The sequence below is a fragment of the Quercus robur genome, chromosome 11, assembly GCF_932294415.1.
Source record: "Quercus robur chromosome 11, dhQueRobu3.1, whole genome shotgun sequence".
NCBI lineage: Eukaryota > Viridiplantae > Streptophyta > Magnoliopsida > Fagales > Fagaceae > Quercus > Quercus robur.
Window position 1 is genome coordinate 38,033,808 of NC_065544.1, and position 23,110 is coordinate 38,056,917.

General features: G+C 32.3%; 2 protein-coding genes across 2 annotated transcripts; both read right to left on the reverse strand.

The window, feature by feature from the left end:
• Positions 1 to 1,516: 1,516 nt before the first annotated feature.
• LOC126705574 (glycoprotein 3-alpha-L-fucosyltransferase A-like) lies at positions 1,517 to 9,841 on the reverse strand. The gene is made up of 7 exons (XM_050404641.1): positions 9,120 to 9,841; positions 7,614 to 7,774; positions 6,285 to 6,526; positions 3,751 to 3,855; positions 2,912 to 3,068; positions 2,504 to 2,731; positions 1,517 to 2,150 (listed from the first exon to the last, which is right to left on the reverse strand). Exons 1-7 carry the CDS (start codon positions 9,501 to 9,503, stop codon positions 1,895 to 1,897), a joined length of 1,533 nt encoding a protein of 510 aa, XP_050260598.1. The 5' UTR covers positions 9,504 to 9,841; the 3' UTR covers positions 1,517 to 1,894.
• Positions 9,842 to 13,014: 3,173 nt separating this feature from the next.
• On the reverse strand, positions 13,015 to 19,962 carry LOC126706182 (cold-regulated protein 27-like). Its single transcript, XM_050405499.1, has 5 exons — positions 19,624 to 19,962; positions 16,647 to 16,829; positions 16,245 to 16,539; positions 13,794 to 13,903; positions 13,015 to 13,662 (listed from the first exon to the last, which is right to left on the reverse strand). Exons 1-5 carry the CDS (start codon positions 19,777 to 19,779, stop codon positions 13,504 to 13,506), a joined length of 903 nt encoding a protein of 300 aa, XP_050261456.1. The 5' UTR covers positions 19,780 to 19,962; the 3' UTR covers positions 13,015 to 13,503.
• Between the last annotated feature and the right edge of the window lie 3,148 nt (positions 19,963 to 23,110).

The following is a 23,110-nucleotide window of genomic DNA, read 5'->3' on the forward strand; positions in this document are numbered from 1 at the left end:
TTCAGATTTAAAGCAAAAAACACATTAATAGTGACTTTGTATATTAAATAATAACGTAAATTATAAATTCTTCCATAAAAAAATAAAGATTTTGATCGTATAATGTAATTTGCATGTCTTACGTCAAGTTTTGATAGAATGTATTTAAAAAATTCAATAAATGTTTAATTAGAAACCTATCAAAATACTAGCACACTTTTCCCTTCGGCAGCAGCTCTTGAACCCTCATCATAACCTAACATTGATAACCAAATGATACAATAGTGATCACACATTCACAATATACACATGTAAATTTTATTTATTTATTTTTTTAAATCTATAAAGGAAGACTTTAGAATTGTTACTTCATTATCTTCATCAAAATATGTACCATCATCTTGTGGTCGACACTCTTTGCTAACCACTCATCATCCGAAGACAAGTTCTTCAAACCAATTTCTTCTTTTGCACTTGATGGTTTAGGTATTTTCTCTTTTATCTTCAGTTTTACATAAATACCAACTTATCCCTTTTTTTTTTTTTTTTTGGTTTAAATAATTTTCTCCTTTTTGGGTGTACTTAAAGTTGTAGCAATTTTAATATAAAATTCTCAACTGGAGGATAATATACCAAAATCATTTGATCTTACTATTTCAATTGTACTCCAATTACTTTCACAACCTAAAGAGCTATATGTTAAGCTTAATATTCTTATAGAAAAAAAAATTTAATTCAAGAAAGTCATCTCCATATGAGTCGCACCACTTAGTTGATACATTTATTAAGTATAATGTCTTAGTTTTGAGAGTACAAATTACAACTTATAAAGATGAACTTAAAAAATAAATAAATAAATAAATAAAAACTAATTTTTACGTTTTGGTAAGATCGGTAAGACACGATTCGATATGATCCTACACGATCCAACAATTTTTACAATCCTTATGTGATTCTAAATGCTTTGGTGAGATGGGATCATAAAATTATGCAATCCTACGCCCAAATCGCGATTTTGACAACCATACCCATGGTTGGCACCTTAAATCCTTTATCATGTTGCACACATGGCAGCAAATATATATAGCTCGACATATAATCCATTATCATCTTATTTTACTTGGGGGAGCTTATTCGATGTGCACCTAAGTAAGAATAACATTATGAGCACTTACAGCTATTAAACCTACAGGGATGCTGGCATTGAAACACCAAAAAATCAAACGGGCCTAATGACCTGAGAATATAGTTTTAAACACGGTTAGATCTAACAAAATCAACAGTTTAAGAATGTGTAAAACTTGAGAAGTTACACCTAGGTAACTTGAACCTCCATCTTCATGGGAGTGCACGAATTTCTTTGTGGATTATTTGCTGCTGGACATGAGAGCAAGATGTCAGAGGTCCAGTAGTTTGAAGTTTAATAGGGTTTCAATCCTCGGGCAAAAGATGTGAGCTTTGATAACTCAAGTCTCTGTTGTGAAATTTCAGATAAACTCCCTTTGGAGTTCAATCAAATTCCAGATTGCAAGTACAATTGCTCCACCAAAGGAATGGTGAAGATAACTAAATCCATATGCGTTATGCTTAAAATCAAGTTAAAGTTGTCACAAATAATTTCTGAACGCACCAATGAGTATGAATATGAAAATCAGAAGAAAAAAAAAAATTTAATGTGGGAAAGATCCACCTGCATCATTGTATCAATGGCTCAGTATGCCATAAATATGCTAACCATTTCCTCCCTAGAATCTAGCAATTCATTAACTTAGTATCAAAGCATGTACAAAGATGATGAAGCGTCAGAGGAAAACAATATGCTCCAATGAAAGCACCTTGACCCTCTGCAAATATTTCAGCAGAAATGCAGAAATCAGGAAATCCATGTTAAAAGTCTGAGAGTGCAAATTTCAACCTAAACAAATATGACTTCAAACTTTGCACAAGGATTGCTTTCCACATGGCTTTGAAGATCAGCATCCCCCTTGAATTTGAAAGTATACAAAGCTTGCCTTTGTGTTATGCCGACCGGATATATTCTATAAACTTTAAGTTCATTCCCTCCTCTGATGCTTTCAGGTCTTTCTTGCTTCCAAATTGGTACATGTTTCGAAAAGTTGAACTTTGAGAGCACTGCAGACTCCAAGGCCTGCAGAGTAATATTCCCAGACCTGCCCATCAAAGTCCAAAATAAGATTTTCACCACATCAGAAACAGAAAGAAAGACTTCAGGAAATCTGGTTGTTGCATGGAGATGGATTATCATATCTAACAATGTTGTTCCATATCTAAAAATTCAATCCATTACCACATTGCATGGAGCAGAAAGAGCAAAAACTATAAGAGTCATACAACAAAGATTCCTCCTCTATCAGTTCAAACAAATGTGAGCACTATGACTACAATCCAAGCAGTTAAGTTTCTGATGGAAAAAAATGCCAATTCTAGCAAAAATTGGTTTATACTACATAATGAAGAAAAAAGAAAGATGGGGAACATCAGTTATGAAAAGTAATGAACCTACCTTAAGAAAATGGACTTCAACTCAAATGCCCCTCTTTCTCTTACATAAACATGATGCACGGTTTCTAAGCCGCTGGTGCACTGGCAGGGACGTTTCTTGAACCCTGGGCTCTTTTCTTCTTTCTCTCGAATCATTGTTGCCAGGTGAATGCACAGGCGGCATGATGAGTGTACTGCTGCCATATCCACAAGCGCTTTGAAAGAATCAGATGGGCCCTCATACTTCCACCTAATCAATGGAGATCTTATTGTTAACAAAATTCTTCGTGAGGAAGTAATCAATTTCTAGCACATACTAAATGGAAAAGAATCCAACAGTAACCATAATTTAGTTTTACACTTATGGTTTAACCATCATTTTTTGCCCATTAGTGAATCATCATTTTCACCATGTAAAATTAAATTTTACCTTAATGATTGATTGTATGCATCAGGATTTTCAGCTAGGTATTTCATCTTCTTGGCAATTGGCTCAATATCTCCTATCTCCCTGATATGTAAAATTGAACCAGGAGAAGGGGCAAAATCTTGAATATTTGGAGCACCAACTACCACAGGGACAGAACCTACGGATGATTAAAACCATTTTCCAATATCAGCATCACGAAAATTTCCATATTCTTCAGGTAGTATATGGATTTTCATTAAGCATCTGCAACCAAATTTTTACATACATACATACATGTGTGTGTGTGCGCGCGCGTGCACGCACAAATTATTTACAGATTTTGTGAATTCTAAGTACTGAAAATTCTTCTATAACTGTTGAAGGCCAGATAATTGCAAATTCAGTTGAAAGTGCTTTTTTTTTTTTTTTTTTTCCTTTCAAATATAGCAAGGATCCATTCCAAAAATCCAAAAAATTTCCCTAAATATAACATGATTTCTCAACCTTTTGGAAAAATAAAAAATAAAAACTCCTGATTTATCTGTGATTTTTCACGACTAAAGAACTCCTAGATATAACTTGGCTACTATGATTATCAGAATGACAGAAAAGTTGAAGAATTGAATTGAACTCCAACCCAATCACAAGCAGGAGCAAACCATCAATAGGAAAAAGAAAAAGAGGGAGGGGGGGGGGGGGGGGGGGGTGAAGAAATGACTTAAGTGTCTATCAAACTCATTAAAATATAGTGATGGCACCAAGGCAATGTGGGATATACAGCTCTATAATTAATAGGATTTAGGAAGGATATATATATATATATAGAGAGAGAGAGAGAGAGAGAGGTGTAGATTTTATACCAGCAACAAGAGACTGGAAGAATTTCTCAGTCACATAATCCTCCTCATTGGAATTCTCAAAAGCCAAACTAAATTTATAGTGCTTCAGAGCTTGTACTTTGTCCACTGGAGGAAAAAAAAAAATAGAACCAAGATTATTGTACACAATTTTTAGCTAGAAGAAGATATTAGTTTTTCTCAAATAATCAGAAACCTTCCATAAAATTCAACATAAGAACATCACAAAGGATGAGTTACATTCAAGTTAAACCTGATGTAAATTGTGTTGATGTTTACACCACTTAATAACTTTGCATAGGATGAGTAGTTTGACAAATTCACCTTTAGATTACATTGTCTCCACCCATGATCCAAAGATCTACAACTATGTCATTTATAAAATGTTTTAATTTATGTTTTTTGTATTTCAAAATTATGTATAGAGCATAAGTTTATGGATCATATAGTAACTAACATCCAATTGAAATGAAAATTGGTGTGCATGTTAAGAGTAAATAGAAAATATAATCTAACATTAGGATTTTCAAAATATTAGTTCAATGAAAAATTAATAAGTGGTGTAACATCAACAAAGAGTTACATCAGTAGCTAGAACCTAATCCACAATTGAAATATCAGACCAAATAATTTTGTTGTTGCAATTCCTAAAAACACATTGATCAGTGCCCATTCGGTAATGCATTTTCAAACCACACTTTTTCAAAGTACAGCTTTTTAAAACTTCACTTTTGTTCTAGGTATAGCTTTTTCAAACAACCCCATTTCAAAAAACTGAAAAATAAGTTGCACCAAATGGGCATTGCCCTTTTGCACACATGCATATTTCACATTGAGAACCATATAGGTACAGTTCAATAAGTATGTAGAGAATCACTTTCTAGATCTAAACAGTGAGACCTGAAGAGATTATCTGTACAGAATAGAGCTAACCTAAATAGACCATAAATCGTTTATAAAAAAAATTAAATAAATAAAAAAATAAAACAAGCATTTCCAGTAGTCCTTCCCAAGCTTGCTTGGGATATTAAGAAAGCTAGGGCTGGCTCAATACATTTTGAGGCCTAAGGCAACCATTTTAAATGAGCCTTTTTATATTTAAATATCACTTAGATAGTATAGTGTTAATGTTCTACATTATAAATTTGTTTGTTTAAAATCTATTATTTTCAATTTTTAATAAGACTAATTTCAGTTGGATTTTTATTAATCCATAATTTGTTAGCCTTCTTAGAAATGGAGGAAAAAATGTACAATTTACATGTTTTTTTAAATAATAATAAATAAAAAATCACTTATTCCCTACCCATTTTGGGCCTTTCACTATTAGGGGGCCCTAGGCCTAGGTCTGCAAGAAGATAACTTTTTAAGTGATTGTTAATAATCATCTAGTGTGTTCCATACTGCAGAAAGATAATAGTCTAAAGAGGCAAACCCAACCCATCAATGATGCAGGGAACTAAGATTTTATGTTTTACCAAGATTTTGCAATTAATTTTGTTTTTGAATTTGGTTATTAATGTTAACGGTTTTTATGGATTTGATTAAATGTCTTCCATATTAGTATAATCCCTAAAACCTATTTATCTAGCACTCCTGTAATGGTGAAAGAGAGATGAATTTGAATAAGATTAATTATTACGAGTTGAGAATGTCTCCTCTTTTGTTCTCTCTGTTTAGTGGCGATACCAGACTCCCCTAGGTGGTGATGCCTATGGTTTGCAGACAGATTCTAGGTGATGAAGCCTAGGGTTTGTTCTGTTGTTACTTTCGTATTTCTTATTTTCTACTGTGTTCTGCATCAATCAACCTGCCCAAACCCCCACAACTTTCCATGTCCAAGGTCAAGTTTTCAACTACAACTCTACTTCAAATCCTTTCGAGTTGTAACAACTTACACTTTAATGATTAAACTTTACAACTATGAAAAATCATAGTTAACATTTCATGGTTAGTTGATATAAACATTTAACTACAATGAATGCATTTAAGTTCTCAATACAACTTCAGCACTGCACAACCCACACTCTTTGCAAAAAATTCTTAATGTGATGCTCCTAACATATACATGTTGCATTTTCTACTTCTTAACAGTCCAGATATCTCTATATATAATAAACTATACAGAAGATCCACCAAGTTTATGGAACAACTGCAACTTTAAAGACCTGTAGAAACCTAGAGATATGTTCAACCCAGAATCAAAATTTAGAGATTGCACTGCTTTCAAAATCAAGTATCATTATGAGCATTGCAGTGCAGTAAGTTGATGAAGCCTCAGGTTTATGATTAATACATCAAGAAGAATTTGCATATGATATTGCACAAGTAGAATTATATCTCCAAGGTTAAAGCTATGCAAACAGCTTCAGAACCAAATACTAGGCAAGATCAGAACTACCAGGAAACTTTTATAATGGACTGTATTTGCAACCTAAAAGAGAATGCTCTGAATTTAGGTTTACCAAACAGAGGAAAATAAATTAGTCCAAAGATAATGTCTTAAAATGGTTTTAAAGAAATATTTAAATGAGCACCTCTGCCATCACGGTTTCTATGGCAACCACCATAGGAGTCTATCTTGACGTTTGACTTTTCAAGTCCTTCAAGAGCTTGCAAGCGGAAATTCCGAGCACCACAGTTGGAAATAAAAGCAGCAGCAAGCGCATTCTCAGTCTTTGGCTGCACTGGTGCCATGATATCATACTCAGCCCAGGAAAAATATCCAACAGGAACGTCTGATGAAAGACTAGTTGTCATTATAACATTATATCCCCTCCTAATACAACCAAAAAAAGAAAAAAGAAAGAAATTAGTCTTACTAACAATCATTGGCCAGGAAAAAAATTACAACTTAAAGTGATCATCAGAAAACAGCAAGAAATCTGGTTGAGGAAAGTTAATGGTGTTTTATGGTTTGTGTGCTTACCAATAGAATAATATAATAACATGCCACAGAAGGATTGCTCTTAAATGTTTCCAAATAGTTATGCTATTTCTATTGCATTGCAAAATGTTTATGTCTAGAAAAAGATGTATTTAAATAGAAAGAAATAACTGAACATTCAATAGTGTAAAATCTCCTTGAATGCACCAAGATCTTTCTTTTTGAGATCATTGTGTTTGTACCTTGTACAATAAATATCAAAATGGCTTCCTTTAAAAAAAAAAATGCAGAATAAGATCAAAACAACACATTAAAAAATAAAAATAAAAGAAGTTACAACCATAAACAGAAGTTTTTTTTTTCCCCTTCTAGCTTCTTTAGTCTGCTTTTGATCCTTAGTTACTAATATTGGTGCAGTTCTCATTTAAATCTGTGGATGCGATAGAAGTGAGGCCAAATATCTCTCCAGTCCAATATAAAAAAACGACACTTTCTGATTCACTGTGGCTATTTAAAGTTGAACATGGTACACATGGTGAAGCTATTTAGTATTAAAATTAGGTCGGTGCCTAACTCCTTCCAACCCCATCAACCAGTCCCTCAAATCATGTGGTTTTGAATTGTTACATTCAAATGGACCCATCATTCTTGATTCCCCAGCTAATACTCATAGTTCAATATCTACACCTCTTTTCCATGCACTTCAAACAGTAACTGATGGCAAAATGCTTGCTACACCTAACTAAAATTCAGCTCCATAACCAATACACAACTTTATTTTATATGATTTTTCTTCCAAACAACTGACTATAGAAAATTAATAACATAGATGGAAACACTAATCAGATTAGTAACTCCCACAGAAAAAGAAATAGCAAATTCAAACAAACTTGAAATTTATTTGCATTTGTTCTCAAATAGTAGGAATACCTAGTTCTATCAAAATGCAATGAAGCTATATAAGATTGTGCTTACCCACCGTCGAGCCTCATCAAGATTATTCTCTGAATAGTACTGAGCTGATTCCATTGACCGGAGAACACTAGCTGTTCCAGCTTGTTGAGGTGAACCAAATGCAGCGTCCGGAGCCCTACTGGGATTAAATCCAAACTGGCATTCAACAGAACAAGAATTCCACTCCTACATAGAAGTGAACCCAAAAAATTTAAGAATATGCATTGAGACATAAGCAAACTACTATATTACTTAAAAAGGAAAATGAAATAAGTTACTTTTCAAAGATCCTTATTGAATTCCTGGAAGAAGTTTAACTCAAAATAGACTCCAGAGCTACAAAGATTATCTCATGAACCAACAAAATAAATTGGAAATAGAATTACTCAGAACCTATATGAATTATATTAAAAGCTAAGAAAAGGAGAAAGGTCCACTTAAACTACATAAACTTTTTGCTTTTCAAATTATCTTCCTATGGACCACAAAAGAGAAGCTTAAAAGTATCATTTAATGTAGATAGAAAAGAAACAAAATACTCGTAGGCCTATATTACATTTAAAAAATTTGATTGAATTCATCCATAAATCTGTAATCAATTTGATTGATCACATGCTTAACTCTTCACTATCACAATTTGAGTAAACAAGAATTTGATCAAACTAGGGAGTTGCGGAAAGAATTATGAAGGATTCCAATCTTCAAAAATGTTTTTTATGGGCAGAGCTTTCAACTATTGACGCTTGACATTATAACTTAATAATAGAATTATTAGTGATTACAAATAGCTAATTTCTACAAGACATTCCCAGCTGAACAAGGTAAAATGATTTCAGTCCACAACCATACTCCACCAACATGTTTTTTCTATTGGTAAGTTACACACACATCTAGTGGGTCTTGAACCTAGGACCTCACCCTCCATACCATTATTATGGAAGAATTAAGCGCCATTTCAACTAGAGCTTCTAAGCCATACTCTACCAACATTTAACCACCATTTAAATGAAAGCAATTAGAGTTACCATGGTGACTCAAGTTCCATATCTCAAACTTTATGTTCTTATGTACCTAAGATTATCATCTAGACTAAGATTGCTTCACCTCGTTGAGTCCTTTTGGGTGGACTCATAATGTTGAAGTGATTGCTTTTACCCACTATTCTTTGATCCTTGAAAATGCTCATCCACGCTTCACAATTACAGTTACACAACACTTACATTTCAAATTCCTCCAAATCCACATTCCAAATAAGCAACCAAAATACAATTTTCTAAAACTGATCATACAATTCCATATTTCCATCTCCCAAAGTCATACTACCACTACCCCCATTTTCAAAGTCAAAAACCATAATCCACCAAAACTGCAACTATATAACAAAAACAACAACCACCCAATAAAATTACCATCAAAACCAACTAGCTTGACCATAAAAACACAAAAGCTACACACGAAAGAACATGTAATCAAGTTGCATAAAACATTTCCAAAAACAAAACAAAAAATAATAAATAAAAAAAACTTAAACCTTTTCAGCCCCAGAAACGAAGACGGGTTCTTTCTCAAAGTCCCTAGAATAAACCACAGCATCCTCTTTCTCCAACCAATCCTCGCAGCTCTCAGACTCCGAAATACGATTGTTTACACCCCACGAGTCCAACAAATCTTCCTGAGGCGGCGAGCGATGGAACAAGTCAGCCCAAGAATCAACTAAAGCTGCGTTCTTGGCCATGTCAAGACGACCCAGAAAGGCGATCTCTGCTATGACCACAAGAGCCACCACCAAAGGCATCAAATTTGACCATTTCTTCTTTGCCACCGATGAAACCCCATCAGTAATCGGTAAGCTTTCTTGGGTCGTCGTCGTCGTCGATGATCCTCTTAAGCCTCTTAGATTTGAAAGAACACCCATCAATCAATATCCCCTGTATTTTGTTTGGATCAGATTTTCCTTTTTCTCTTTGCCGAGAAAGTGGGAGAGAAAAAGAGAGTTTTTTTTTTTTTGTGGGGGTTAACTAAATTTGCTTATGGCTCTAATTCAGACAAAATAGTGAGACTTGAAAACAAGGGTACGAGAAAAGAGAAGGGTTTTGAGTTATGGTTTAGTTTGTGTGTTGGGTTTGGAGCATTTTTTATATCTGACAAACAACAACATGATAAATCTTTGTGCGTTGTTTCTTCAAAGAGAAAAAATGTGTGCGTGTTTTTTTTTTTAAATATTTCAGTATAAAGCAAAGTCTTGAGGATCAACCAAACATAGATACTTTCTTTCTTCACAATTCAAAAGTCCACGTTGAAATACTATTACAGTGTATTTGAATATTCAATACGAATAAAGGAGGGTTTGCGCATTATGAACCACCCACAAAGTCCAATTGAGAAAAGACTGGACCTAAAGGAAAGAACGAAAATTCGAGATCAGAAAACTTTCCGACATTTTTATTATTCTGTTTCTTTTTTCTTTTTTACTTTTTTTTTTTTTTGGGTATAAGAAAGAAGCTTAAATTCAATATATTCCTAGAAAATTGAAATGGATTTTGAATCTTTTGATCATGTTTTTGTATGCTTTAAACAGAGTCAAGTTCGATTTTTTCAATTGTGACAATGAGGCCAATTATATGTAATAATGGCAGGCATTAGTTACAACACTAAATAAAAAGAAAGGGTCACCACGTACTCTTGGTGTGGTGGTCACTCCACAAGTATAAATATTTATAGGATGTGAGAGTAAGGGCCGGGATCCAAGTCTCCAGAAGGGAACTTCACACACGTATACACTTAGATTAGATTATAGTAGAAATTCTATCTTGTATAAAAAATAAAAAAATAATAAAAAAAAGGAGATTGGTATTTACTCTTCGTATGTTTCGGCAATAGTATTTTCTAAAAAAAAAAGTCAATTTTTATAAAACTGTCACTTTTTCCTATATTTGGTAGCAATCTTAAATGAATTGAAAAATAAAATTTTAACTTTTAATACCAGGTTTATAATACATTATATAATCAAAATACAACTACAAAAGTGTCTAACCTTTGTAATTGTAGACTAGGGTTATAAACAGCGAATACTAAACACACACAACCAATGTGAGACAAACATCTCTATTCTTTCTTTTCTTTTCTTTTTGAGTAAACAATAATACTTATTAGAATACACACGAAAATAATAATAGTGTTTTAAACCGGATTTATAATGCATTACATAATCAAAGTACAACTACAAAATGGCCTAACCTTTATAGTTATAGACTAGGCCTTTGACTCTTTTTTTTTTTTTTTTTTTTTGAAAGCTTTTTATACTACCAAATATCCAAAAACACGAAAAATTACCTTTACACAAAGTTTTTCATTAAAACAAATATAGTGGGATAATAAGGCGATCTAATAATTACAAAATTATATTTCCAAAGTTAACTTATCTTTTGATGACAAAAACCTATATCTCATTCTTGATTACTAGTATTATTTAAGGTGACTAGTGGTAGGGGTGAAGATTGCATCGGGGTATAAAGTACACTTTCAAGTCATGTTTATCAACTAACAATTAGGAATTCAAATGCTTATCAACTAAAAGTTGTCATGTTTATCAACTAACAAAAATTAAGCTATAAAAAAGATTTTGGAATTCAAATGCCTCAAAAATAAAAAGTTTTGAGAAAATTACACCTCATCCCAAAAGATATAGCATCGCGCTGTATTTAAACCTCTTTTTTTAAAGCATATATTGTGATGTGATGTGAGATATTACTCTCCCAATTATAGGATTGGCTTTCTCTAAATATAGAACTATCAATATTAACAAAGATTGGAAATTATAAGATGAACCACATATCATGGAATTTCTACCATATTTGCAAGCAATGAATCTAGAATCAGCTTTAGGAAACTTTTGAAAAGTGAGAATAATACCGAGGTGAGGTCACATTTGATTGGTTTGATAAGATGGCTGGACCATAATTGAAATCTTTCCATCTTCTTGAGAAAACTCATCTCACCTTTTCTTGCAAAGAGTTCACATTTCCTTACTACTCACAAAGACACCTAATCTCTCTACATGCTAATCACAGATCATACGTATCAAATGTCTCACATCCGATGCAGTTATCGACTGTGATATTACACTACTAAGAGGCTCATCAAGTCTTAACTATGCATATATCTCACTGTTAAGAGTGAATTTCTTGTTATTTAGAAATTGCAGGAAAGCCTGTAGTTGAAAAATCTAACTTCTGGGTCCCCATAGATTCGAGTGGTACAAAGATTCAGGAAAAATTAAAAGGATTGTACATCTTATAATGGTGATACATTGAGCTTATTGATTTGTTAGTGCTTTGTAAAGTGTGGATTTCTCAATAATTTATATATCTAAATAACAAATGTAGAAACTGATACAGTATACACTACGCCCACTGCAAATTCTCGTATCAACCATATAGTCACAAATACAAAATATGCGTCCGTATATGTAAAACTTAAATTTCAATCTCTTTTTTTTCTTTTTAATCTTTTTTGGCTAGAAACTCAAATTTCAATCTAGTGACATCCTCAAATTTCAATCTAGTGACATCCCCCCTTGTGGGATTTAATTCCGAGTTGAATTCCCTTATTTACACTTAGGATCTGTTTAGATTGAGCTTATTTTTGTTGAAACTGAAAACTGAAATTGAAAACACTATAACAAAATAATTTTTAAATATGTGAATAGTGCCGTGTGACCCATTTTTAATGAAAAAATTGCTGAAAAGTGTAATTTATGGGTCCATAAACAGTGCACAGGTGCACTGTTCGCCGTGGAAAAAGTCAACAAATGCGGGCTTCAAAAAAAAAAAAGTGAAAACGCATATTTCAGCAAAACATGGACGTGGGATGTTGAATCCAAACAGGTACTTAGTGTGTGTTTAGATACCAATGAAAAATTAAAATTATTTTACTATTAAACTTATTTTTGCTATTATTCATAAGTTTCATTGTACTTTTGGTACTATTCATGACCTGCTATACTATTTCAACTAACTTTTACCTTTACCTACAGTATTTTCAATTTCAACAAAATAGGCGATATCCAAACAAACCCTTAACAAAAAAATTAAAAATCAATTAGGCGTGCGTTTGGTTCCAGCTTAAAAAACCAACTTATTTTATTATTTAGCTTATTTTTTGTACTATTCATGAGCCCACTGCACTTTTTGGTATTATTCATGAGTCCCAATATACTATTTCAGCAAAAAGTTTTTAATTTCAGCAATATAAAAGAATCCCAAACAGACCCCTAGGTGTGCCAAATTACATAACACTTCATTATGTTTTATACCTGAATGAAATGTTCAAAAGTTACCAAAAATATCAGTGAGTCTCATTAGGTTGCTGAATCTTATTTTCTGGAGATACATAAATTCAAAATTGATCTATAATATGCAAAACAATGAATCAAAGTATGAAACTAACATACGAAAGTTCAAGAACCCTTGCAGAAGTGTGATATCACTGGAAGCAAAAATATTATACAATACGTGGAACACAACGACATGAATGACAGTCAGCTAGATGCATCCACACGCTAACCCGTATATGTCAATTACATTACCTACTTTATCTGTCTAATAGGAGTTCAAGCTTCACTTTGAAAGCAAAATTGAGGAAAATTATACGAAAAGAAAAGAGAATCAACGAAGATAGATACTAGATACAAGCAAGCTTCATAGCCAATATGAATTTTTTCTTCCTTCGGAATTTTACAAAAATCTCCTATCAGCATTACTACCACATGAACCCCAGCACCTCTATAAGAAATAGTCACCATTTACATCTTTGAAGTTTGTTGATCAACTAGTTTCTGCAATTCTTAATTCGCTTTTCTTTTGGTGTGTCACTGTCAATAGCTATCTATCAAACTTCAGATTCCAAGTCACAACTCAGCTCCCTTTCAAACAATAATGCAGATCAGATTTGGGGCAGACAAAGCTCTCAGGGTGCTCTGACAGCAGTTCATAGGTTCCTTCTTGTTCCCTCTCTGATGAAGCATTACTGACTGTTGCAACATCTGTCATACAAAACTTTCCAAGAGGCACAACCTGAAAGAGCACATTAAGGAGAGGACAAAAGTCAGACTCCAAATAATAACAAGTCTGCAACAAACACATGATCTTAAAGATAGATGTGATAAGCCAAATAGCAGGAACATTTTTTTTTTTTATATCATTACTTGGTCATTGTTTGTAGCATCAACTGAAGCTGTCTTCAACCTTTTCACCATAGACGCACGGCTTGACATCTCTCCTTGGTCTTCATCCTCAAAGTTCTGATCTGAAACCTCTGCAGACAAACCAAAATGCATAAGAACAAATATAAAAGAAATATCACAAATGACTATAAGAATTAACATAATACACCAAACAACTTGCAAGAAAGGGATTTCTACAGCAATCACAAATGCTTGAGTTCTCAATTATCTGGATATGCAAATTAATAAGTGATATTTCTGGACCATCTTAACTGAATCATTTTCAGTCACTTTAAAGACATCATAAGAAATTATTACTTAATGATTCAAGGATACCTGTGGTTTCATCTTAAAATTGCATTGCTGTTACGCATAACCATAGACTTCAGAAATTACTATTTGTATTTTCTTTTTTCTATTTTATGACACTAAATTTACATGCTTTCGGCAATGCATATAAATTAACATTTTTTGTGCCCAAGGAACAAGGATTTGATAGTGCCACATTATGGTTTGCCTGGCTTTTGCCAAAGCAAATGTATTTAAAATTTATAAAACCTGTTAGCATATTGTCATTGTACTGTCACCGAGAGACTAGGGTTAACCTGACTCATATATATACCTTACTTAGGGTTCATTGTAAATACAAATTCATCGTGATAAAGATGTTATTGTCTAGGCTTTCTGCTATGGACGTAGGCCATCAGGCTAGACTACGTGAACTCCTGCAATTTTTTTTCTAAAACTCCTGTGTTATCGTTTTCTCTTGCTTCACTCTTTCTCAATCTACAATATACATCACTCTCTCTTGTTCTCTAGATTTCAAGAAAAAAATAAGACCATGAAGATGCCCAAATGAACTGGATATTTTTTTCAACTGTTGCAGGCTTAACCCATCTACACTGTAACATAATGATGTGTAACCAGAGTTTCTACAAACAGAATTTGTAACCAAGATATATTTCTAGATGATTATTCAAAATAGTAAAGCTGTTCATCTAATATGCACCATAACCACAGAATCATCACATAAAAAACTTTTAAGGATAGATAAACATACAAATATCCACAACTAAACACAGAACACCAAACTTCAAATATGCTAAAAATCATCACATGTATCCAATTACAAAGCATAGGAAATTTTTTGCAGCCCTATGACCTTGACCCCAGAACAATAACACTAAGATATCCCTGTGACATCCAAGGATTACTAGCATAAATATAGAAAAATGAATATGTAAGGGAAAAAGAGATAATGGGTACACTAAAAACTATGCTTCACCCTTCCTATTCATTCAATTACAAGAATTGTTAAACAACCCAAGGAAAATAAGTTCCTCTTTCCCCCACCCCCCCCCCCCCCCCCCAAAAAAACTCTCAGTGCCACCTTTCTAATTTTAGCATTCTCATAATATTTTGTGCTAGCTTTGGTCAAGAAAATTTTAGTGCATGAAATTTCACTTCCCAATGCATTCAGCACATGTTAAGAAGCCATCAGACCCCAGTTCATAAATTCATAGTGCAGATATCTGGGAAATTTAAAATAAGTCCAATAGTTCATTGAACTTCAATCTATTGACATAAGTGGGGAAGAACAGATCAACTTGTACTAATATCCATGCTATTTTCCAGTTGGTACTTAAATTGCCTCTCTAAATGTCAAGATAAAACTCTTATCATAAAAAAAATAAAATTAAAAATTAAAAAAAAAAAGGGATAAAAACTCTTATCAGAGAAAAAAAAAAAAGTCTAGATAAAAACGAATGGAAAAGGGGCACTTTTATTTGAAAAAAATGGTTAAACCAGACTCATCAGCTGCTATTCTTGTCCAAGTTCAGTAGTATCAACTATCAAGTATTGAAAATTACATTTATAGAGCAACCAAGCAACTTGCTAAAAAAAGCTCCAACGTGAGATTTGAGGTGCTTGGGCAAAGAACAAAGCAGATATTCTTAATTTCCAGGTCAATTTTTCTTGAGACCTTAAAATGAGATCTATACTATTAGTATTATTAGAGCCTTTATAAGTTAAGCCAGTAATGCAACTAAAAAGCTTATTTTATCATAATTCCAACCTGAGAAAAGTGGAGACATTTAATTTTCATGCCACCCATTTTTTGGGGGGGTGTTGAAGTGGTTTTATCAAGTCTGCCTGCAATAAATATACACTTCTCTAACAACCTCTACCATTAGTCAGTATCCTTGGAAATCGAACAATTTTGTTCAGACAACTATTTTTTACCTAGTGAATGACTTGCAGGTGTGTGTGTGTGAGAGAAAGAGAGAGATAGAGAGGCATGTGTATATGCATATAACAAATGAAATTAGGGATTGAAACTTGAAAGAATATATTGGTAATTATGCCGTGGAATAACTGTTGTATACAAGCTGAGAAGGGAAAAGCTGGAAAAGCAAAGCTAGTTAAAATTACCTGTAATGTTGCCAACCAAATCCTGATGGCATGGAAGACAAACAGAGTGCTGCTCCAAACCTCTCAAAGATCCACGGGAGGAAGTGAAATTCTCTTTTAAGAGGACTGCTTTATTGCAAACTATCCCATGTCCTCGGGCATCAGGAGATCTCACAGTCCGCTGTTTACTTGAAGATGTAAACCGGCGTATCCATGGAGTTCCTAAAACAACATGAGAATCAGCAGTGCTGTTCGAGAAAGCATCATTTCTTTCAAAGTTAATCTTCTGCCAGCAGCCATCTCGTAGAACAAAAAACTGACCATGAATGAAGAAAAAATAAGATTACAACACCAGGGGTCTGCATAAGACGAGGAAAACAGACATTGGACATACTGAACATATGCAATCATTTAATTTCTAACCTGGTCTGAAGAATTACGAGTTTTTGCTTGAGGTTTTTCAGATGAAGATGCCCTCCACATGTTATCTTGTGAGCGCAAACCGCGCAAATGCATGGAACGGTGCAACTCAGTAACAAATGATGCCTCTAAAGAACCAAGATATGAACTGTGCTTCTCATCTGTCCACTCTGTCAACTGCCCCTCCTACAAAAATACCAATATGATGGCTAAATATTTTTTGACCAACAATGGAAGAGTAGAGCTTTTTCATTAGTTACTGAGCAAAGACGTTAAAAAGAAAAACAAAAATTCATAAACCACAAATGAAATCTTTTAATTTTAAACCCAACATATTGACGAAGATCCTGCTAACATGCTTTTACACTTCTTCTTATCCATTGGCAAGCAATGGAGGAAATTTTCAAGTGCAAATACTATAACCCAGGCTCAAGGACCAGGTGGTAAAACACTTAATTCTGCCCTGAGGAAGATAAGCATCATAGTAGCAAAAACCTATCCTGTAGCAACATATTGATTTCATCCCTCATGAAAAAGCTTACACTGTAAGGTTCAACGTACACTACAGGATGGAAATTCTGCACTATTTATTAAGAAACCTGGGAGAAAAATCCCCTGTTCCTGTCTGGAGTACACTGCTACTTATAGGCTTAATCCCCTATTCCATGGAGGAATTAGTAACAAAGACCCACCATGCGGGGACCATCAGCATATCCAGATTCAATGGGGGCCTGATATCCAATGGCTGTAAGCAAAAGCAGAGTGGTTCTACTTTCTCAAAACAGGAAACTCAAATATCTAAGGCATAACATCATAGCCCTTAATTATTCACAAGAAAAACATAAAACAGCTCTTAATAAGATCAGTTGAATTCATGGCTCAACTAAGTATTCAGATCAAATCAAGTGATTACATATTTGGAATCAATATGAACAATTTTTTTTTTTTTAAATACAAAAAACAATCTTTTTAATTTTTCATTCTCTGACTGCATCATGAGCACTGAATGATATTCACCACCCAAAAATATTTGAACCTTGTTGCCCTTAAAGATTATTTGCATCTACTCTGTACCTTTCTGAAGATTTAATTCTCATTACAACCTATGTCATAGGTAATTATCCTTCCTTTGACGCAATGTCCACTGTATGTTAAGATTTATATTTAACCTTTTTTAAGGAGCAAAAGTGGGGTTTTTATAGTGCTCTGCCAAGTATTTATAGCCTCCAATCTTGAAAATCAGGAGGATCTGGTGGTCTAAACAAAGCAAGGGGAATACGAATTAAAAACCTTAAATATATTGACAGGTTATAGTATTATCTAAAATATACTTTAGTAATATAGAACCTAAAACATCAATGTTAGCCACCTTGTTATTCATATAATCATATTACCAGCTTGTGCAAAAGGGAAATGAGGGTTGTGATGTTCTCTTTTAGGTTTTATTAACTGTGTTATTTATATAATCAAAGTTAACAACCATATGTTCCTCCACAAAAAAAAAAAAAAAAAAAAAAAAAAATAACAACCTTATTATTCATATAATTCTTTTAGCTCCACAATCAGAGACAGACGTACATTGAGGGCAATAGGGTCCATGGCTCCCCCTGCCTCTATCTCGCTCGAATTTAAATTTTCTTATTATACATATAATTACATAAATATTTCATTTTGGTCCCTAGAAATTACATCTGACCCCAATAATCTAATTGGCTCAAAGAGACCACACCCAAAAAAAAAAAAAAAAAAAAACTGGTCCGTGACGTGTGCTTTTAACATAAAACTTTTTATATATATTATTTTCTAAGTTTTTTTTTTTTTTTTTTTTGGTGTTTTACGCAATTAAAATCCTTTAGTAAAACAAAATCTTTTCCTAATCAACAAAAAAAGGGGACAAACTGAGAAATAAGAGACTAAGAGCTTCAAGCAAGTTTACTCTTTTATTTCTATTATAAAGGTAGTTCCTTGCTATCAGATATGTGCATGTGTACTTTTTTAATCAATATTTCATGTAAATTTTTTTTTTTTTTTAATTGATGGAGATGATAGTAGATCCGAAACACACATATGGGTTTTATTTAATCATCATTTTTTATTGAATTTTGCCAACAATTCATGGTTGGTATGAAGTATGAACTAGAAAATTAACAACCTACCAACTAGTTTATAGAGTGGTTGCACTTGTGCTTACTCTTCTAAATTCCATTCCAACTATGGAACAAGCTTTTTTTTTTTTTTTTTCCTGAAATATTGTTAAAACTGGGCTTCAAAACAGCAAAGGAAGGCTATTTTCTAAATGAATATTTGATTATATAAATTGAAATGGAAATTACTGCAAAAATCTTAGTATATAAAAATAAATTATTTTCAGAATTTAAAATAATGTCAAATTTCATGATATTTGATTGGTATACAGTGTATTAATAAATAATTATTTAGTGTTTTTTTATATTATTTATATTTAATTACCAATTTAGCATTGAACAGATGCTAGTTTTATTTTCCATGTATTAATTTAGTCTTGAACCTTTGTGTGTGTCTCTATACACACACATATAAATATAAATTATATATATATATATATATATTTAACCATTAGCACCACAATTATAACTAATATTTTTAAGAAGAGAAAAAAATGACAAGGCACAAATCTATTATGAACAGAGAAAATTATAACATTTTAAAGGGAAATTATAAATTAAAAAAAAATAGAAGTGAAATCATTTTATATATTTCTTTTTTTATAATACTCATTTCACACAAAATTTACTAATAAAATTTTTTTTAAAATATATTTTAAAAAAATCCAATGCGCTGCAAAAAAAAATAAAAAAATTGTATGATTCAGCAGATAATCTCAAGAAATCAAACAAATAGGTACAGTACTAACACAAAATTCAGAATATATTTTTTTTTTTTTAATTTATGAAAAATATCGGGAAATTGTGAACGTGAAAGTTGAAAAAAAGGAAATTACCGGCGGTGGAATTTTAGAATGAGGCGAAGAAGGTTGTGTGGAAGCAACGGCGTCGACGGTGATGGCGGAGGAGTCGGAGTTTGTCCGAGTCAACTCGACCCGGCAACCCCGAGTTGCGTCAGGATCCGGAATATTCGGCCGGAGATTCTCTCCCATTCTTTATTTCTATTCTTGTACCGAAAAAAATAGTGTCAAAAACAAAATTTTTCTCCAAAAAAAATTAAAAATTAAAAATTTAGAGGAGAAATTATCAATTTCAATTTTGTGTTTAGCAGAGAAAACTCAAAGCCCTCTGTCTCTCTCTCTTTGTTTCGGTCTCTCTGACGAAGAAGAGAGAAAATGTGAGAGAGAGAAAGAGAGGGTGTTGTGTTATATTTTTTTTTTTTAGTTAAGAGTGGGGGCCAGTAAAGGCTCCACATGGCGTCGCTTTTACACGTGTCAGTGCTATCAGCCGAACGCCACGTCAGCCAGGGGGCGATAATATCTTCGGGCCGTTGTCAACCAGATATTTTGTTGGTTTTTTAGTTACTACATTTTTCTAATAAAAGCCTTTCCTTTTTGTGAGTTTGTGAATTATTGTTGTAATCATATATATATATATATATATATAAAATTGTGAATGGTCCTAAATGTACCTGTACATATGCACACACGATGTTACACACTAGTAGGCTACCTAATAATATACTAGTATTAAAAATATAAGTAATTAATATGATCATGATTAATTAAAATTTAAATGTTAAAATAAATTAAAATTTTCTCAAAAATCATTGAAATTGCACGACAAAATATTATTGCAACAACAATAAAGATCCTTAGTTCTGAGACTTTGAAATCTATTATTATGAATACTCAATGAAATTAATTAACCACGTATATTTTTTCATACTTATTTTAAATCATACAAACTAATGTATCTTGTTTCACTGCTTCAATTAGTATTATTTTAAGTATATCTTTGCTTCTTCTTCATTTTTCCATTTCTTAGGAGTGTGTCTGTTCATGGGAGAGTCTAGGGAAGGGAATCAAGAGGCTATCTAATGTCACCCTTCCAAAGCCTTCATCGTTAACCCCTCTCACTTCGGACTTAATTTTGGAAATATCTAAACAAGAGGAATGGATATATATTCCCCTCTTCCTTGCTTAATTTTTAAAACATTCAAACAAAGGGAAGAGATAATCATTTCCCTTCCCTCTCATTTCCTTTCCTTTACTTCCCCTTCATACCCTCTACTGTCTTATTTCTCCAAACTTCCAAACACGTGGTTAACTCAAATGAAATAACTATTTCTTAGTGATTCATTAAGTACTTTTTTTTTTTTTTTTGCACATGATTAAATAATTTTAATCAACATTCACTCATCTTTGTATCAATATGAGCCACCCTTATCTATAAACAAATTCATTCATTTTGATTACTACGCTTTAATAACTTTTCACTTACATATCATAACATTTCCATTTTAGGTATACTAATTTTATGAATATTTACTTCTTAATAGCCCAAAATTCAATACCATATTTCATGCTTAGTCATATAGTAGTCTTGTAAAACTTATCTTTAACTTGATAAATAATGCTATGCTTACATAATACTATCAATACAAGTCTCCACATTATATATCTTACTATTATCCTATGATCCACGTCCTATTTGATATTTTTATCTTTATAAATTATTGATTCAAGATACCAAAGCATTTACTCTTCAACTATCCCTTGACCATCAAATTTTGCAACACCTCTATCTTTGTTTATCCTTTTACTAAACTTGCATTCTACATACTCCATTTTACACCTACTTAACCTAAATCCTCGTCCAGATTTCCAAATTTGCATCAACTCTACAACTAATTTCATTTATTAAAATCTTTTGCAAAAAGTATACACCAAAAGACTCTAATTTGAATTGGTCTAATAAGTTCATCCATAACTAGTAGTGTAGTACATATATAGATATACAAACTTTAAAATCATTGTGATAAAAACTTACTTGTGATGCTTACAATTGTTCTCACATGAAAATTTTGATAAAGAAGTTTCACCTACAATAAAATTAGCTTAAATTTTTATTTTTTTATTTTTTGAAAAGATAGTTATAGTCCTGGACTCTTTTATTAGTTGGAAAAAAAATCTGTAAATATGTAAAATAAAATAACAAAAAAAAATTTGTCCACAAGGCATAAAAGAGAAAATTAATTTAAATAATATACGATATAAAGAGATTGACATTTGGCATAACCACTAGGACACATATATCATATAAAAAATAAAGATATGCTATGATACCATTGTCTATTAAAAAAAAAAAGGATTTTAAGTTATATATATAAGATAAGAGTTTGTGAAGAATTAAAATAAATATTAAATTTAGAAAAAGTAAAATTTAACGACAAAATAGAATCTATTCCAAATCTAGGGGTGTGAGAATCAGGCGGTGGTGATGATGCAGCTTGTGCCTTCGCAAACTCCAAAGGACTGTCCAATCGTTAGCAAGCATAAACGAGTTACGTAAGAAGGTCAAGTCAATAAAATTAAAAAATTTTAATTATTAAAAAAAAGTGTTTTTTTTTTAATATTTAAATTTCTTGGTAAGAAAGAAATGAATATTATCCAGAGGGGTCCAGATACAAAGGTATAAGATTAAGATATGAGAGGCCAAAGCAATCATACGGTTGGAATAGAAACCAAGATATTATGTTATGCATGTAACCCTGTAATTGGAGGAGTTCGTGAAAAATATCTAGCATAATAAACAAATCAATTCCGATTTCCGAGTAAGTCGTAAAGCTTGCTTGCTTGCCCCCTTTGAATTCGTAGAATGTCAATGGCATGGGTCATAAATCATAATTGAATCACACCATTGATGGGATTTGGAATCAATCACGTGAACTTGTCTTGTCATGCACGACATCATATTCGATGATAATCCTATTAATTCAAGGGGATAAATTATATAATACTATTTGTTGGATATTAATATGATGAGTTGGATACGTCCATCTTTCACATATTTTTTGTACACGTATCTAATTTAACATTCAAGACAATTCATGTTAGCTCATTAATCACCATAATTAAAAAGAATAAAATAATATTTCTCATTCTCAATATGAAATTAAACATTTTCACTAATTCGTCATCTTCCATATTCACTTCCACATATTTATATTTATTTTATAACATTAATTCATTTTAATTATTTAATATTAAAATGCTCCAACATATATACGTGTGTGTATATATATTGAGAAGTGCTACATCCACAACATTTTTACAACAAATCATGGATGGTTAGTTATTATTGGTTTAAATTTGAATTTAGCGTTGAGATTACTTTTTTAATCTAACAATAACAACAAGTAACAACTTGCCATTTAGAATTTGTTGTAAAAATATTGTGGATATATCATTTCTCATATATAAATATATATATATATATATTTCTTTTTTGGGTTCAGCTAATAACTTAATATATACTCTT

Coding starts and splice junctions, on each gene's coding strand:
- LOC126705574 (XM_050404641.1), bottom strand. CDS start 9,503: ATGGGTGTTCTTTCAAATCTAAGAGGCTTAAGAGGATCATCGACGACG. Junction 7,775..9,119: donor TCGTTTCTGGGGCTGAAAAG/GTTTAAGTTTTT, acceptor ACTTCTATGTAG/GAGTGGAATTCTTGTTCTGT. Junction 2,151..2,503: donor TTGAAGTCCATTTTCTTAAG/GTAGGTTCATTA, acceptor TTTGATGGGCAG/GTCTGGGAATATTACTCTGC.
- LOC126706182 (XM_050405499.1), bottom strand. CDS start 19,779: ATGGGAGAGAATCTCCGGCCGAATATTCCGGATCCTGACGCAACTCGG. Junction 16,540..16,646: donor CTCGTAATTCTTCAGACCAG/GTTAGAAATTAA, acceptor ATTCATGGTCAG/TTTTTTGTTCTACGAGATGG. Junction 13,904..16,244: donor TTTGGTTGGCAACATTACAG/GTAATTTTAACT, acceptor GTTTGTCTGCAG/AGGTTTCAGATCAGAACTTT.